This window comes from Colius striatus, chromosome 9, assembly GCF_028858725.1.
Source record: "Colius striatus isolate bColStr4 chromosome 9, bColStr4.1.hap1, whole genome shotgun sequence".
NCBI lineage: Eukaryota > Metazoa > Chordata > Aves > Coliiformes > Coliidae > Colius > Colius striatus.
In genome coordinates, this window is record NC_084767.1 from 11,161,838 (window position 1) to 11,178,268 (window position 16,431).

At 46.9% G+C, this 16,431-nt stretch overlaps 1 protein-coding gene across 3 annotated transcripts in view; it reads right to left on the reverse strand.

The window, feature by feature from the left end:
- Positions 1-5,253: 5,253 nt before the first annotated feature.
- ETF1 (eukaryotic translation termination factor 1) overlaps positions 5,254-16,431 on the reverse strand; it is a 28,386-nt gene continuing 17,208 nt past the window's right edge. For all 3 annotated transcript variants that reach the window (XM_062002642.1, XM_062002640.1, XM_062002641.1), the window contains exons 4-10: positions 13,541-13,679; positions 12,507-12,697; positions 11,886-12,015; positions 11,060-11,215; positions 10,283-10,347; positions 8,964-9,111; positions 5,254-7,474 (exon numbers count right to left, since the gene is read on the reverse strand). In XM_062002642.1, coding sequence (XP_061858626.1) covers positions 7,392-7,474; positions 8,964-9,111; positions 10,283-10,347; positions 11,060-11,215; positions 11,886-12,015; positions 12,507-12,697; positions 13,541-13,679 — 912 coding nt within the window. In that variant the 3' untranslated portion in view covers positions 5,254-7,391. The remainder of the gene's footprint in view (positions 7,475-8,963; positions 9,112-10,282; positions 10,348-11,059; positions 11,216-11,885; positions 12,016-12,506; positions 12,698-13,540; positions 13,680-16,431) is intronic.

A 16,431-nucleotide genomic window follows, 5' to 3' on the forward strand; every position in this document is an offset into this window, starting at 1 on the left:
ATGGGATTTCTTTTGGCTCAGTCCCGGGCCAGCTCCCGCTCAGCTCAGTTCAGCCCCGGGTCAGCTCCAGTCCTGCAGCCATCTTCAGCTCTTGTGTTGCACGTCCAGCTTCAGCTGCAGCTCTGCCGTGGTTCAGCTGCAGCCTCACGCCATTTCTTCATGGCCTACAGGCCTCAGTGATTTCAGCTCATGGGCCCCGCAAGCCTCACAGTGATTTCAGCTCTTGGCCCCTAGAGGCCGCCCTCAGTGATTTCAGCTCATGGCCCCCGCAGGCCTCACAGTGATTTCAGCTCTTGGCCCCTAGAGGCCGCCCTCAGTGATTTCAGCTCATGGCCCCCGCAGGCCTCACAGTGATTTCAGCTCTTGGCCCCTAGAGGCCGCCCTCAGTGATTTCAGCTCATGGCCCCCGCAGGCCTCACAGTGATTTCAGCTCATGGCCCCCGCAGGCCTCACAGTGATTTCAGCTCATGGCCCCCGCAGGCCTCACAGTGATTTCAGCTCATGGCCCCCGCAGGCCTCACAGTGATTTCAGCTCATGGCCCCCGCAGGCCTCACAGTGATTTCAGCTCATGGCCCCTAGAGGCCGCCCTCAGTGATTTCAGCTCTTGGCCCCTAGAGGCCGCCCTCAGTGATTTCAGCTCTTGGCCCCTACCGGCCGCCCTCAGTGATTTCAGCTCATGGCCCCTAGAGGCCGCCCTCAGTGATTTCAGCTCATGGCCCCCGCAGGCCTCACAGTGATTTCAGCTCTTGGCCCCTAGAGGCCGCCCTCAGTGATTTCAGCTCATGGCCCCCGCAGGCCTCACAGTGATTTCAGCTCATGGCCCCTAGAGGCCGCCCTCAGTGATTTCAGCTCTTGGCCCCTAGAGGCCGCCTTCAGTGATTTCAACTCATGGCCCCTACGGGCTGCCCTCAGTGATTTCAGCTCATGGCCACCGCAGGCCGCCCTCAGGGATTTCAAGCTGTAGCTCTGGGTCACCTCAGCTCCAGCTGCACAGACAGGATCAGCCTGCGCCCTGCACTGACCTCTTCAGCTCCAGCCCCTTGGTCTCTGGTCGTGCCTTCTCCAGCTTCGCCGCCGCTCCGCGCCCTTCGCGCTGCTCTGCACAGCGACCGAACGGCGCCGCCCCTGCGCCTTTTATAGCCGACAGCCCCGCCCCACCCCGCCAGTCCAGCCAATTGCGACCCGAGACGTGACCCGGCCCCGCCAGTCCCGCCGCGCCCATTGGTGCCAGGCCCTCTCCACTCTGGCCAATCCCGGCGCGACCCTTCAATCCGCCCCGGCCCCGCCGACCCGCTCCCCGCTCCCCCGGCCGCCGCTCCGGGACGCGCAGCCCGGACGAACGCGCACGGCCCGGGCCCAGACTCCGCCGCCTTCCCGGAGCGCTGTCGCCACGGGCTGTCGCTAAGGCGCCAGGTCGCTGCCAGCTCCGGCGCTTCCCGCCTTTGGGGACAAGAACGGGCACCGGCAGCGGCCTCGCTCTGGAACCACCGCCCGGCCTCCGTCCCTCCCCGGGACACAACCCCCGCCGCGGGAGCTGCGGCAGCCGAGGCAGCACGGGCTTCACGAAGCGGCGGCGGCATCGGGGCCCGCGGGAAACGAGGGAGCGGGAGCGGATTGAAGCGACGGGCCGCGACTGGGCCGAGCAGGGTAGCGGGGACGGGCCGCGAGGCGGCGGGAGGCGCCGCAGCTCGCAGCGGCATCGCGCCGCCGGCAGCGCCCAGCGGAGCCTGTGCGGGAGCCCCACGAGGCAGCAGAGACACCGGGACACCGGCACGCGGCGGGAGCTGCAGCCTGCGTGGGAACCGCCAAGCACCTGCGAGAGCAGTGAAGATGCTGAGCCCTTCCCAAAGACGCAAAGTGCTCCTGGCTGGCTGTCTTGGCTGTTTGATACGGGCCAGCAGGTTCAATCCTCTTCCCACAGCTCAGCTCCAGGATGGAAAACCGTCTCCTAAGTGCCTCCCCCCCCATGAGATATCGGAAAGGAAAGCTGCATCTGCCATTCATCTTCCCTTAAGGCTGCATCAGAACCTCTAGCCAGGGCAGGGCTCTGGGCTTTCCTGCCATCCTGACACCTTTCCACTCCTTTCAAACTGGAGAATCCATCCACATTCAAACCTGAAAGGATGAGCCACTGAAAGAAAAGTGCAAAAAAATGAGATTAAATGTGATGCTCATCTTGATTGTCATAGTGATAGTGCTGGAAATTAAAACCAGCCAATTATGTTTGATTATGAAAAGAACCTGACTAGGCCTGAAGTAACATTAGTACAAAATGGGATTGGGAATTATCCAAGAAATAAGAAATAAATGAATCTCACAAAGGGAGAGTTGATTTAAAAAATGTAAAAAGAACAAAGACAACTTTGTTAGGAAGCCTGTAAGGACAGAGATGAAGCTTGGAACAATTTACTACGTGTGCATATTACAAGCAGAAACCTGTGTGGGATTAATGGGGATGCAGGAGCCTGTGACAAACCTCCTGAATAAAAGAGTTGGAAGGTAATTCTGGCAAGGGGAGATGGCAACCACCAGAAACCACCAAAGACCCTCTTAGAGCATGTGTAATAGACATTTAGGCTGGCACAGAAATAACTGTGTGCAAATTACAAACCAGTCATGATAAATGGGAAGCATATAACCATCTGATAACCCAGAAATACCTCCCATGGTGGCCATGGCTGTGGCTTTGTGGAGAGCAGACCTGCACACAGCTACAGCAAAATGAAGGGGGAGACCTGGGAAGGTAGAAGGAAGGGGGTGGGACTGGCCCCAAAAAAGACAAAGGGACGAGGGCAAGGAGCCAGGTGCCATGTAGCAGAGCAATGTCCAGCACAAAGTACAGGCCAGTGGCAATGGCTGTACGACAACATCCTACTAGCCTGGCAGCCCTGGCAGGAGCTGTGGCTCTGTCCCCAACCCGTGCTTTCCCCCAGCTCAGTCTCTGCAGCAGCTTAAGGTCACCCTTCTGATCCCCCTCGTTAGCCAGACATCAGGGTTTGCCCTTTGATTTATTTATGGGCTGACAAAGATTCAGAAGTGTTGAAAGTGCAATTTTTCACCACTACAAACTAAAAATAGCCAAATGAAATTCCAGAGCTGCCTTCCAGTGCTCAGCTTGCTGGGACAATGGCATTTGTAGCCTGCAAGCAACAAGAGCACCGGCTGGGCTCCAGCTCCCGAAATAAGAAGCTATAAAGGGCAAATTCTGGCTTTAATTACAGCCATGCAAAAAGTAACATTTAAAAAGAGCATTAGCAGAATATCTGAGCATGTGATGCCAACTTAAAACCCAACTGGGGAGCACAGGAAGAGCAGTGTAGACTTCTGCATGAAATACAACATCAGTGGGTATTACAGAGGATGTGAAGCACACACACAGATGAAGCATTTAGAAGAGCTGGAGCCATTTGGCATGAGGAAAACAACACATTTAGAGAGCAAACAGAAGCTGACCAACCTCTACACCACTCACAGGAGCCTCCTCACAGCCCCTGTGGTGCATGAACCCTCCCCAAGATGCACAGAAGCAGCTCCATGTGACACACTGGAAATGAGATGCTATTTATTCTCTTGATTCCAGCTCATCAAGACTAGATTCCTTCTAGGGAAATAATGAAGAGCCCATAGCACAGCAGGCTAGGCAGGAAGCCCTCCTGCCTGGCTTTCAAATACAAACTTGTACCTTCTGATTACTTAGGTCTGAGCGTGAGCAATCAGCCCCATTGAACTCTCTTCCAAGATCCACATTGCATCAATCCAGACAGAGGCACTCAAGTCTCCCAGTTGAGAGCACTGCAAGGTGATGCCCATGTTTATACACCAGGAAGAATATATGGTTGATGACTAAGTATGAGCCACTGTTGTGCCCTCATGGCCAACAAAGCCAATGGCATGCTGGGGTGCATTAAGAAAAAGTGTCGGCAGTGGGTCAAGAGATGTTCTCCTCTCCCTTGGCCCTGCTGAGGCATCTGGAGTCCCGTGGCCAGTCCTGGGCTCCCCAGTTCAAAAGAAATAAGGAACTGATGGAGAGATGCCAGTGCAGGGACATCAAGATCCTGAGGGGACGGAACGTGTGTGAGGAGGAAAGGCTGCAGGCCTGGAGAAGGCTGAGGGAGGGGACCTCCTCAAGAGGATGGGGCAACACTTATTTCTGTAGCATGCAGTTGCTCCAACAGGTTTGCTGTTGCTGCTAGTAAAAGGTTAACCAAGAAATGTTTCTGGTCTCTTTTGAAAACAGTATGCATCCACAGGCTTGGTTACACTAAGTGTGTGGGTAGGCTTCTGCAAGCAACAGCTTCTCCTGACACACACTGAGGGGATGTTCATTATTTATAATATTTTGTGCTGATCTCATCTCAGTGCTTTTATCTGCACCACGAGCTCAGTGGTGAGCAGTTTTCTGTACCCAGTTTGTATGCAGCACCCAAGGCACCCAGAAAAGCACTTTCATGCATCATTTTCATTTCTGCTCCAGCAGACGTGTCGTCTCCAAAACTTCTCCTCTCCAGAGACCTGAGGACCATAAGCCACAGTCTCTCATCTGCCACAACTGCAGATCAAGGCAGTGAGTACAAAACTTGACATCTGCTCAAGCTGTGAGGCAGACTTCATGTAGGAGCCTACAACAGGCAAACAGCTACAGGCACACATCCTGCTCAGTTCTGGCACTGTGGCAAAAGGTGGATGCTGAGCTTCAGCCAGTGATCACTGCTAAGTAAGTCCAGCTGAAAGGTGATTTAAAGCATCCATTAAAATTCCTGATATCCATGATGTATTTTACTCACCTTCTCTGCTAGGGAAGGAGGCAGGTCACTCTGGGACAGTCATCCACACATCCAGCTGGGACACAGGAGAAGAGGCTCATGCAGCAAAAACATTTCTGATCTGGAAATGTATCCCATCAGGAGGCAGAATAGAAAAAGTCTCCTTAGAAAACCCACCCAGTCGTCCTGTGACAGGAATGTTAAGGTGAGGTTTTCGTATCTCCAAGGTATTTTTCAGAAGAGCACCTCAGATAACACACCACAACTCTCTTTGAGCTTGGGCTGTTGCTTCTCCCCAACTCCTCTTCTGAAGTCAGATTTCTGTTAGAGCTTGAAAGAGCAACTCAGTTTGCTGAAGAAACACAATGCTCAAGCCCAACTATGAAACACCTTCCTCAAAACTCAAGTACTGACCGAAAGGTGGCATCGAGCTGAGAGCAAAAGCAGGTGTTTTCTGGACTAAAAAGAAAACAAATCAGGACTCCATACTATATTCTTAAATATGGTTTAATACTCTTCTCCATTTCTGTACATCACAACACCAAGATATCACTGCTTGGGATCTCTCTGCAGAGGCTATATAGTATGCGAAGGCTAGGATTTCTCCCCCCCATTGAACGTGTTTGTATGTGTAAGTGTAATACATATCAGTATATATTGATATACACATCAATATATAATGCAATATATATCACTGAAGAGAACACATTGATTAAAGAAATACAAAAAAAAAAATTTGGCATCATTTCCAAACTTAAATAGTAAAAATAAAAGCTACAAAAAGGAGCTGCATACCCTAACTGGATCATGGGAAACAACAAGCAGTAGATTCCAAAAAAAAAAAAGAAGAGAAAATGGAAATTTACATCCAATTTTCATTTTTTTCTGGTCTTGTCATGTCACATTAGACCCATTTACAATGGCAAAATCCAGAACACGCCACTGGGATAGCCACAAATGTGCCCAAAGTCAGGGTTTGAGCAGATCTGCAGCAGCCTCAGCCCCAGCTCCCGTGAGAGATTCCAGCTTTGATGTGAGAAGGACAGCAAAGCCAGCTGCTATGTTATCAACCAGGGGTACAAATTGGATTTGCTCGCCATGACAATCATTTTGGACCTCAAAGAAGAGCGTGGCAGAAGTTTTAAGACGAGCTCCCCTTCAGTTCAAGTGAAACAGGATTATCAGAAAAAAAAAAAAACAATAGGCAGGTATGCAACTGGGAACACAGAAGGTGTTTCTGAGCCACGGCCCAGGAGTGACAGAGCCCGTGAGGAACAGGACTACGGGGCACCATGATGTGCGAGCGCCTGTGGGAGAACCCAGGAACCCCCAAAAAAGAAGCAAGACTTGTGCATGATCTCATGCCCAATCTTCACTTCCCCACTTGCCTGCAAGGTCACCTGAAAAACCCTCAGCCCTTCTGAGGAGGCTGAAATGCACCCTATATATAGCTCTTTGCTGCCTCGAGCCTTGATGCAAGCAGGACCTAAACACACCCAGACAGGGTTAAAGAGCTCAGCATCAGATTTGGAGGCTGCTCTGAGCCAATACACTAGAGGCTGCCTTAGTGCTGGGAGATGGATGTCCCCAGTGGGTTGTGCTAATGTTCAACACATCACATCCAACGCACCAGTGTAAGGTTTCCAGCAAGGACTCCACTTCCTAATTACTCCTGTAAAATACCCGCTTCCAAAGAAGTGTGGGTTCACATTCACATCATCAGGGAAACCTTACGCAGTCCTAAAGCAAAAGCTATACCCCTCACCCCCAAACCACCACCTTACTGAGGAAAAGAACAAAGCAAAGAGTACCTTACTTCACTTCCATCTGACGGTTATCTCTTTGTCGAGACTGAAAAAAAACCCCCACCCCCCCAGTAACTCCTAAAGGCTGCACTGCTGGACCCCAAACTCAACCCAAGACTCCAGCAGCATTTTCATTGCAGCCAACAAAGTGAGTTTCCTAGTTTGTAAGAGCAGCACTTCTGCAACCAGCTTAAAGCACGTTTGGCCGGTAAAGCCTCCCCAGACCATCTGAATCTGCAAGCCACACGACACAAGCTAGCACTCTAGGTTAAGTGCCTTCTCATTCTTTTGAAGAGAATGAATGGCTCCCAATTTCTTTTGGTTTTTGTTGTTTTACACTTCTTCTCCTGCAGCCTAAGCTGAGAATGCCATGTAAATGGGTCACGGTGCTGCCAAATGCAGCGGTTGATATCTCCAATCAAAAAGTCAAAAGAAAACAAACCAGTAGGATCTTACTTCTATTAATTTTTGAAGGAAGAGGTTTACAGCAGTTAATGTATCATGAAGGTTAAAAAAATCATTTCCATAAAATACAAGAGCAACCAATTTCACCATTGAGTAAAAGTAAAAACTGGGATTCTTTTTAAATTAGTCCAAAGTGGCATACAGGATCTTAGTAGTTTGCTGCTGTACTGACACTATGACAAATCAAAGTGTAGGGTTTTGCTTTTCTGGTTTTTTTTAAATCCAATGCTCGTGGATCAAGTTCTGGAAATGTTCCGATTCTAAGGCAGGGATCTGTTGTGTTTTCCACCATGAGTTTGCTCCTTGGGTTGGATGCTGGAGGGGACAGGCACGTTTTGCCGGACCCAGGTCGACTACCTAGTAGTCATCAAGGTCAAAAAATTCATCGTCTCCTCCTTGGTATTCCATGCCCTGGAAGTCCACTCGGTACCGCAAGATACCTGGGAAGAACAACACGTTTTAGTTTCTTCAGAATTCCAAGAGCTACCAAGGCATTTGCAACAGTTCAGAAGCATTTTTCCCAAGCTCTGTCTGCACATCAAGAGTTGCTCAACTGGATTTTCAGAGGCTGACTGAGCACTGATGAATGGCAGCAGACGTGCAGCTGCAGGAGAAGTGCCACATCCAGCTAACAGCCAGATACAAGTTACTGCTACATGAAGAAATACCTACCTGGCCAGCACAGGCCAGCTTTCTTCTGCTAAAGTTGAGCCTATTCTAGGATTGTGTCTCCAAAAACAGATAATCTGTCCTAAGAGAATTGCTCAGACTAAGGCAGACAAACCTGCTTCTGCAGGGGGGTTGGACTAGATGATCTCTAAAGGTCCCTTCCAATCCTACCATTCTATGATTCTATGATTCAGTTCAGAAGGCAGCTGGCACTGAAGTAACTTTTACAGTGGAGAAAAAGCATTATTATCTAGTGGCTGTCTTCCTGGACTCCTCCTACCCCAAACACCAACCCAAATCTCTGGGAAGCCTTCCTCCCTGGAAACATTTACTTAGGTGAAGGATGTTCAAGGAGTGCACCCTTTCAAGACTACAGGGACTGGAGCATGGTAGAAATGAATACCTCACCATGCAAAGAGGCTGGATCTGGCAGGACAGGAAGGACTCCTGAATTATAAACCCTGACAACTTGTTGATCCCTAAGCAGCCAATTAATTCCAGCTTGTCTTTTCCTTCTGATTTGTATTATCTGGCCCCTAGAAATTCCTCTTCACAATACACTCATCTTGGCTTCACATCCATCAATCTAAACACCGCAAGTGGCAGCAGCTGGATTATCAGCAAGTGAGCAACAGCTTTGTCCCGGAATCCCTAGTCTGGGGATTTTTGGGTGGTTTTGCTCTATGATTTTGCTAATAATTTTTGTCAGACTGAAGCACATGAACTATCTGCATCTCTGCCAGACTTGTCAGGAACTGGTCAGCGAGCTCAAGAGGAAGACCGAAGGATTTCAGAAGCCTCATTTCCTATGAAGTTGGCCTAAACCCACTTTTCTTTTGAAAAGAAGCAGACGAGCAGGGAGCAAAGTACAGAGACATTCTGACAGGTAACAGGTATCCAACTGTTTCAGAAACAAGGCTGGTGTTTTCCATACAGCACTTCTACACAGCAGGGCAGAGGATGCCACAAACAGTAACTGTGCAGGCACAGACAGAGGCAGTTCACACCCCTTCTGAAAGTCAGCATCTGGAAAGGAAGTGAACCCTCCGAGCGCTCTTGAAGGACAAAGACCTGGTTTAACATGCAGCAGCATCTTTCTGAACATGGAATAAATTCATCTGGAGATCCCTGATCAACACAATAGTTTCTTGAACTGGTATACTGACTGATAAGAATAGGATTTATCCCACTCGTGATGCCATCAGATTAAGAAACCAACCATTACAAAAAACAACAAACATTTCTTCTCTTGCAGTTTACCTCCAATTCCTCCAAAACCTTTCACAAATTGGGATCCTTCCTGTGATTTGTCTGTAACAATTTCCAATGTTGCTCCAAACTTCTTGTAGTTGTTTGCAAACCACTCCAGAAGGGGCATACTTTCTATCAGTTCATGTTCCTGGCCGGTCTATGCACACATTTGAGGGAGAAAAGAACCATTTAAAATAAATGTCAGTGCAGAATAAATATTTTGAGAACATTCCTACCAAAAGCTGTCTTGACCTTAAAGAGTGCCACTGTGTTGTCAGACCTAAGACAGAGACACCAGCAGTCCTCATGCTCTGCAGGCTGCAGCAGCCTGATGCGCTCGCCAGGGTCCAGGTGGGAGGCATCCCTGACACATCTGTATTGGACAGTGCTGGCACAAGCAGGAGGCTCCTGGTGCCAAGAAATTAAATATTGACAGGCCTTGTTTTGAGCCTCTGTACTACAGAAGTTAGCAGAAGCAAGAGAGAAAATGCCTCCTTTATACTTCTAATCAACAGTCCCCTTGTGTGACACACTGTTTTCGCTGTTTCTTTAGATTTGCTTTATACCCCACAAACAGTCCGTCACTACTCATCTAACCAGGAACTGCTTAGTCCAGGAAATACTGATCTATGCACACTCAGAGGCAAAAAGCATAGTTTTAGAAGTAAAAGGTCAAGTGATAATTGGCACAGAAACACTCCATCATTGCAGGAAATGTTGTAAACCTTCCATGCACAGAAGGAATTAGCAATTACCCCACCAGGAGGGAAGTGGCTACCCTGGCAGTCCTAAACATGAGACAGTGGTGACCATCCTTTTTGCAAGGGACAGACCTTTTTGCCTGGCTTACTCTGCCAAGTAATACAGGTCCCTGCCCCAGCAGGGCTTTTTGATCTGCACAGGCAGAAAATGACAGATGCACATTTCAAGTCTATCTGGAAGCAAACACTTAATGTAACAGTTTCTGACCTCACACTTGTTCTGTATTGACCAATAGGCAGGGAGGAATGGTTTGAGACTTTAACCTGCATGGTGGCTACCAAACTTCCAGGTGGTGGTCAGACACCCCAAATTGCCTTCAACATCACTTGAACTCATTTACATAACCTTGAAATTGGCAGCAGAAAGACTGGAGTAAAGGGAGTCCAGAATCCAGGGGTTACATTGGAGGTGAATAGGAATAGCCAGAGGCATAGGCTACCATCCTGTTTCATCTGAGTGTCAGAATGGTCACCACGTTCTCATGCTTGTGACAAACCCAACTCAGACATTCAGAAAGCTGCACTAGTACACTGAGAATAAATCTACAAGTCCCAAAGCTGAAATACCTCTTTATCTGTGAAGTGAGATTTATCCTTTTCTTGCTCTGGTGTCAAATACAGGATCTTCTCCTCTGAGAAGAGAGAGAGGAAAAAAATGAGGTTTGCAACCTGATCTAGGTGAACCTGCTTCTGCAGGGGGTTGGACTAGATGATCTCTAAAGGTCCCTTCTAGCCCTACCATTCTATGATTCTAAGAGCTTTTTTCAACATGTCATACCTAGTAAATTCATTCTGGGATAAAACTGTCAGATGCAGGTTAAAGCCAGCAAGAGACTGACAACAGCCAGCAATTACACAACAGAGGGTTTGGTCACTCTCTGCCTTTCTTGCTGAAGCTCCATAGGAAACAAAACAGGGCACAACAGTAGGGAATATCTCTAGAGCCCGAAACAAAAAAGGCAGAGGTCCTGTTGGAGGCATGTGGTTTGTCTATAGTCAGTAAGAATTGTGTTTATGGCTCTAAGAGCAAGTTAGTCTCCTCTCTATAACACACTGCTGTCACATTTACACTCACACAGAAGCAAGGCAGGTCTCATACTACCTCTGTGACAAACTGTCACACCAGCACAGCAATTCTTTCCCCACAATGGAAGCTTGCTACTTTCCAGCTTTTCCCCTCAGACAGCTAGCAAGCTGAAAGTCAGTGACCTGTCTACAGAACATCTCCTTGAGCAAGTCCTTAAAGATCTACTTAGAGAGTTCCTCCAGCATAATCTATCCAAGTGATACAGCTTAGGTGTTAAACCCTCACACAGCTTTCAGTCTCATAGGAGCTCTACCTACCTTCTGTGCCTTGGCAGTGCAGAACATATCTCATTATATCCAGATTTTCATAGACTATCAGTATCTCTACTGCTCCCATCTCCAAAGCTTTTAGTGTATCTTCAACGCCAAAGCAGTACTTCCCTGTGTCCTGACTGATCTCGTCGAAGTATCGTCCTGCAGGAAGGATGTGAAGAAAGAAATTGTCATCAACACTGATCGTGCCACAGGGATTTTTAAACAAGCCTGAAATTGGAAAAGGAGACTGCAATGCTGCTGAAAGAAGTAGGAAGTCGACTCCACTGACAAGCTCCCCTTTGCCATCAAGCCATCAGTCAGACTAACACACCAGCAGGCATTAAACTTCAGTCTTTTCAGTGCAAGGTAGCTGCTGCTACTATTGCCCTCCTCTGCTTTCAACTTAGCAATGTCTATCTGCTGACAGTCAAACAAGGGACCATTTCTACTGCCATCTTAAAAATAATAAATCATAACTCTCATCTTGCTGAAGATGTAAAATATCTGAGGAGGTATTTTTAACCCTGCCACTCAAATGTCACCACATGGACTGAAACTGAGGCAATCACTGATGAAAGGCAGAACAGAGAAGATCTAAGAAGCTTGGTAGGGAAAAACCCAACAATAAAACTCCTTAGAGTCTCATTAAGTCTTGCAGCACTTGAGGTGTCCAGGTAACATAAAGAATCAGTACAAGTCATGCTCTGCCCAATTCAAAGTGTTCCAGGGCTGAGGCAGCACAGACAGGCACTACCTGGAGGTCTAAATCAGGATCAGCACATTCAGTCAATCACATTTGGCTCAGAAGGCTGAACATGTAGTCACATACCTATTAGTTTCTTTTCTTGAATGAATTTCACATTGGAGAGGACCTCAGTTGACAACTCAATTGCTTGATTGAATCCATTTTCTCCTCCATATGAAATGTCAACTAGTTTGAGCACTTTGGATTGCAACCGCTAAACAAGAGAAAGTGGAAACATTAAGAGTCTATTACCCAGCAGTGCCATAACACTACTTCATAATGCCACAAGAACAAGGACCTGCCAAAAGTCACAGCATTCATCTATTTTGCTTCATTTGCCAACAGTTTGAGTCAGAGGGAACTCTGAAGGCTTAATATCAAAGCACAATTTTCATGCAACGGGGACACAGGGATTAGGTTTAGTGGAGTTTAATCCCACTAGAGCTTCTACTTTAGATCCAGAAAGTGAATGCCAGTTCCAAACCAGAGAGGACAGATTTCTTAGTGGTACTGTTATTAAGGAGATCTTACCTCTTCATGGGATGTATTAGGAAGGGCAGACCTCTTTGGGTACATCAGACTTTTGGCTTTGATCAAATCACTCAAGATATGAATGTTACATTCCCCCAGAGATGCGTCTTATACCAGAGCTACTGCTTACATCACCCCATTACATTTGGGCTTCGTCCAGGAAAGGCCACTCACCTGATCAAACATGTCAGATTGACTTAATTCAGTTTTGAAGTCAGCTGATCCAGCTAAAACGAGACCAGCCACATTCACCTTGTCCCCAGAGATGAAGAGCTGCACAGCCGTCTCTGCGACCTTCCTGACGTAGTTGTGTCGCTTCTCCATTCTCAAGCGAGCAAAGCGCAAGGCAGACTGACCTCCTCTACCTTCACGAGAGAGCAGATGTCAGGGAGCAATTTGGAACTCATTTCATTTCAGGAAGATGGTTAGTACATAGTCCCAACCAGGCCTTGAATAACTGAAGCCCGGGGCAGATGCAGCCTTCAGAATTAGTTTGCCAGGAGCAGAGCCAAGGGCACTCATGGAAACAGCAAGAGATTTTCCTTCACGTATCTCACCGAGGGAAATGTTGGGGGTTTTGTTTTCTTTCTATACAGACTTGCAAGTCTCTGTAGAAATTGTGAACATCTGTGCACATTTTCTATGTCTGTACCTTTGTTAAAGGCAATTTCCTTTGTTCCTCTGCCTCACAGACATTCCTTGCTGATGCAATGCCATGCCAGCACAAATGTTTCTATTTTGTCCCATCCTAATCTACAAAGATGGATGGGAAGCCACGAGTATCTAACAGACAGTTTGCTGAATTCATCAGTGGCAGCATCTTACAGTGGAACTAGAATTCCTCTTGCTCCATTAGGCTTCTTGCAAGGAACAGATTCTTGCTTTTTCACTGCAATTTGCATGCAACACCAGCAGATGCAAACTTGAAGTGGCATTACTACCTGTGCTGGAAATGGTTGGTTAAGAGTGTCCCAAAACTAAGGGGTCCAATGCACCAAGAAATAAAAAGCACCACTTTAAGATCAACTGTGCCTTAGAGAGATTCATTAACTTTGACAGATGGCTCAGACTAGAGGCTTTGCTGTCAGATTTCAAGGGAGCAAAGAATTGAGTAGAGCTAAACACCTACAGGCCAAGTTCCCTACTTCTCCCCTCCCATCTGCACTAGATTCTGCTGCAAAGAGTCTGGAGAGAAAGTAGTGCCTTACCATGCTTCTTTGGAAGATCCACAGTGAATTTGTGCAGGACTTCTCTTGTGTTTCCTTGAAGAGTTCCAAAGAGTGCACCGCTACCATCTATTACAATAAAGCCAAACTTGCTGTCGTCGGAAAGCAGCGCCGTGAGAGCCTGGAACAGAAAACCTCATCAACAGGAAGCACCAGTTTATTAAGGAGCTTGGTTCAGAAAGGCTACCAGACACAATACACCTCAAGCAACTTTAGTTCCATAGGTAGTCACTGCTATTTTTCCACAAATACACTAGAGGAAGAGCAGCAGATTCAGGAGCTAGGACTACCCCTGATGATCATCTCACACAATGCTACTAAAGGAAGAAAGGAAACTCCATTTTAAGCTTGGTAGCTATTTTCACAGCATTACCAGCTCACCACATGATGTCACATGCAGGTGTGACAGCAAATCCCTCAAGATTGGCTCTGGAAAGCATTAATTCAAACAGATCACACCTCTACAAAACTACAGGAGTAATTTTCCTGGCATTCCAGTCAGGAAAGCAGAACTTGCTCAGTTCACTGACTGGGCTGTTTGTCAGTTCAATTTCATACTACAAAGCACTGATAGAGACTTCTAACTTGCCAACTACCACAGACACTGGTTTGCTGCACCTGCTGACTGCAAGTCTTAAAGGTAAAATGATGAAATCTGTAGCAGCTATGACAAATGCAGCCTTAAAAAGCAGAAGTAACAGCAGCAATACCTGCAATAAATGTATTGTGCATAACAGACTACAGAGAAGACACTTAACATTTGCTAGAAAATGAAGTTATCCTTCAATGTTCTTCCCTTTAAAAAGGCAGCTAAATTCATCCTGCGTGGCCATTTAAGTTGAGTAACAGCTAAAACACTGCTTGGTATCACGGCTTTTGAGTTACTTTTGTCCACTTTCCTGCCCAGCCCAGTTCTGGTAGTGCAGTAGATCCACACCTACCCAAACTCTACACTCCTTTTTTGAGAGAATCTGTCAGCTACTGTTCCCTCAAGGACAGCCTGAGCAGGCAGGCACACTCAGCACACACATACACACTCCTGTTCACTTGTACATGCCAAATGTAAGTAAGAAATCTCTTTCTGGCTGGCAAAAACACATCAACAGGATGGAGAACTTGTCAAATTCCAGATTGTTTTAAGTCACAGTTTAATACTGAAAGAGTGATGGTGTTGGTTTAACTGCACAGGACCTCCAACTGCCTGCATGCCTGCCAGCTTGATTATTAGGCTGAATGGAAAGGATAAAAACCATCAGTCATCTTTACCCAAAATCCACACAAGCAATTCTACAGCTTTCCAGCTTAAAAGAAACAGACACTAAGGTTTAACAGAATCTACTGGCCCAAAGAAATATTCTGTATGAATTCCTCAGTAGTGGGATGAATGAGAGTAGGAAGTGGGATATTACATTGCAATCTATTCAACTGGGGCAGAGCCAAGCAAATTGTGTGACTGGAATGAGTGCTTCAGCCAAGGTATCAAAATAAGTCATTGTAAATCCTACCCTTCAGACACACATCAGGGCTCATATCCCTCTTGGGAAGTTACTTTGGTTTCACACAGGCAATAAAATATCTAGAGGAAATCTTATCAGATACTCTTGCCAGGCAGCAGATGACTACAGCTCTGATGTTCTCCATTCCCTCAGTTTCCCCTCATTAGTTCTGTTTCAGCAATTACACTGCTTGAACTATCAAGCACAAAAAAAAAAGAGACTCTTGTTTTTATTCTGTTTCTTCAGCCTAGGCTGAGTTTCTTCTTTGCAGCTTCAGCCTTAAAGGTGAAGATCACATCCTTTTTCTGCTCCTCAACCTGCCCTCACTTTCCTAGGAGATCTGTTGGTGTACCCAGACAGATGCCCTAGCTGTCAAGTTCTAGTTGCATGTTGGGGGGAACCACTGAGCTAAAAGCACAGGTCTACAACCAATGAGACAGACAAATGACGACTCTAGTCCTAACATCATCTCTTTGCTCAAATCAGCTTTTACAGCTAGATTTGATTCTGTAGTGCAGACAATACCAAGTAAAATAATCACATACTCAAAAGACACAGGAGAGCAAACAGTCCATGGAGAAAGGTGCTGTTAGTAATCACAGCAGCAGCAATTACTACAAATTCTCTTCAAGCTATTGCCACTCTCTCACAGAGCAACAGTACACACCAGAGCAAGAATATATTTACAGCTGCCTCCTGGGAACAGCCACTGGGCAGCAGCTACTTCTCTTTTGTATTGAATCAGTGTCCTGACACAGGAGCTGCAGCCAAGACCAAATTAACCCCTTTCCAGATAAAGCAGAAGGCAACCCACCACTATGCACTCACTGTCAACAACTGCACAGACACACATCTTCCTTTGCTTTGCACCTCTTATCTGTCTCCTGAATTCCCTTTACCTCTTGTTTTCAGTTGCCTGTGGACACATGGGCTCAGAAGAACTCAAGAGCTGTACCTATGCACAGTTGTTGGTTCTAGATGTATTGGGATTTCATTCTTGTTGTGGAGACACAACATACCTCACTTGTGCAACATGCCTGTCTTTCCTTCCTCATCTCCCACCCTTTGACACCTAGTTGTGGATCAAAAACCCCACCAAAGAAGCAGAACTGCATCACTGAATGCAGGTTTGATGACAGGTAATTAAGTCTCCCACATTTCCCATGGTGATGCCATGGAGGTGAACGACAGCCAGTCCTCTACTACACACATTGAGATCTTTGCAACTGCCAACAGAGCCAAAACACACTTAAGACACAATAAACTGACTTCATGCAGTCAAGATGTAACGTAATCCACATTGCTTAAAGTATGTCTCAAAGTATTCATTTAACTTAGATAAGTAGATGTTGGATAAAAATAATCCCACTTGACCCC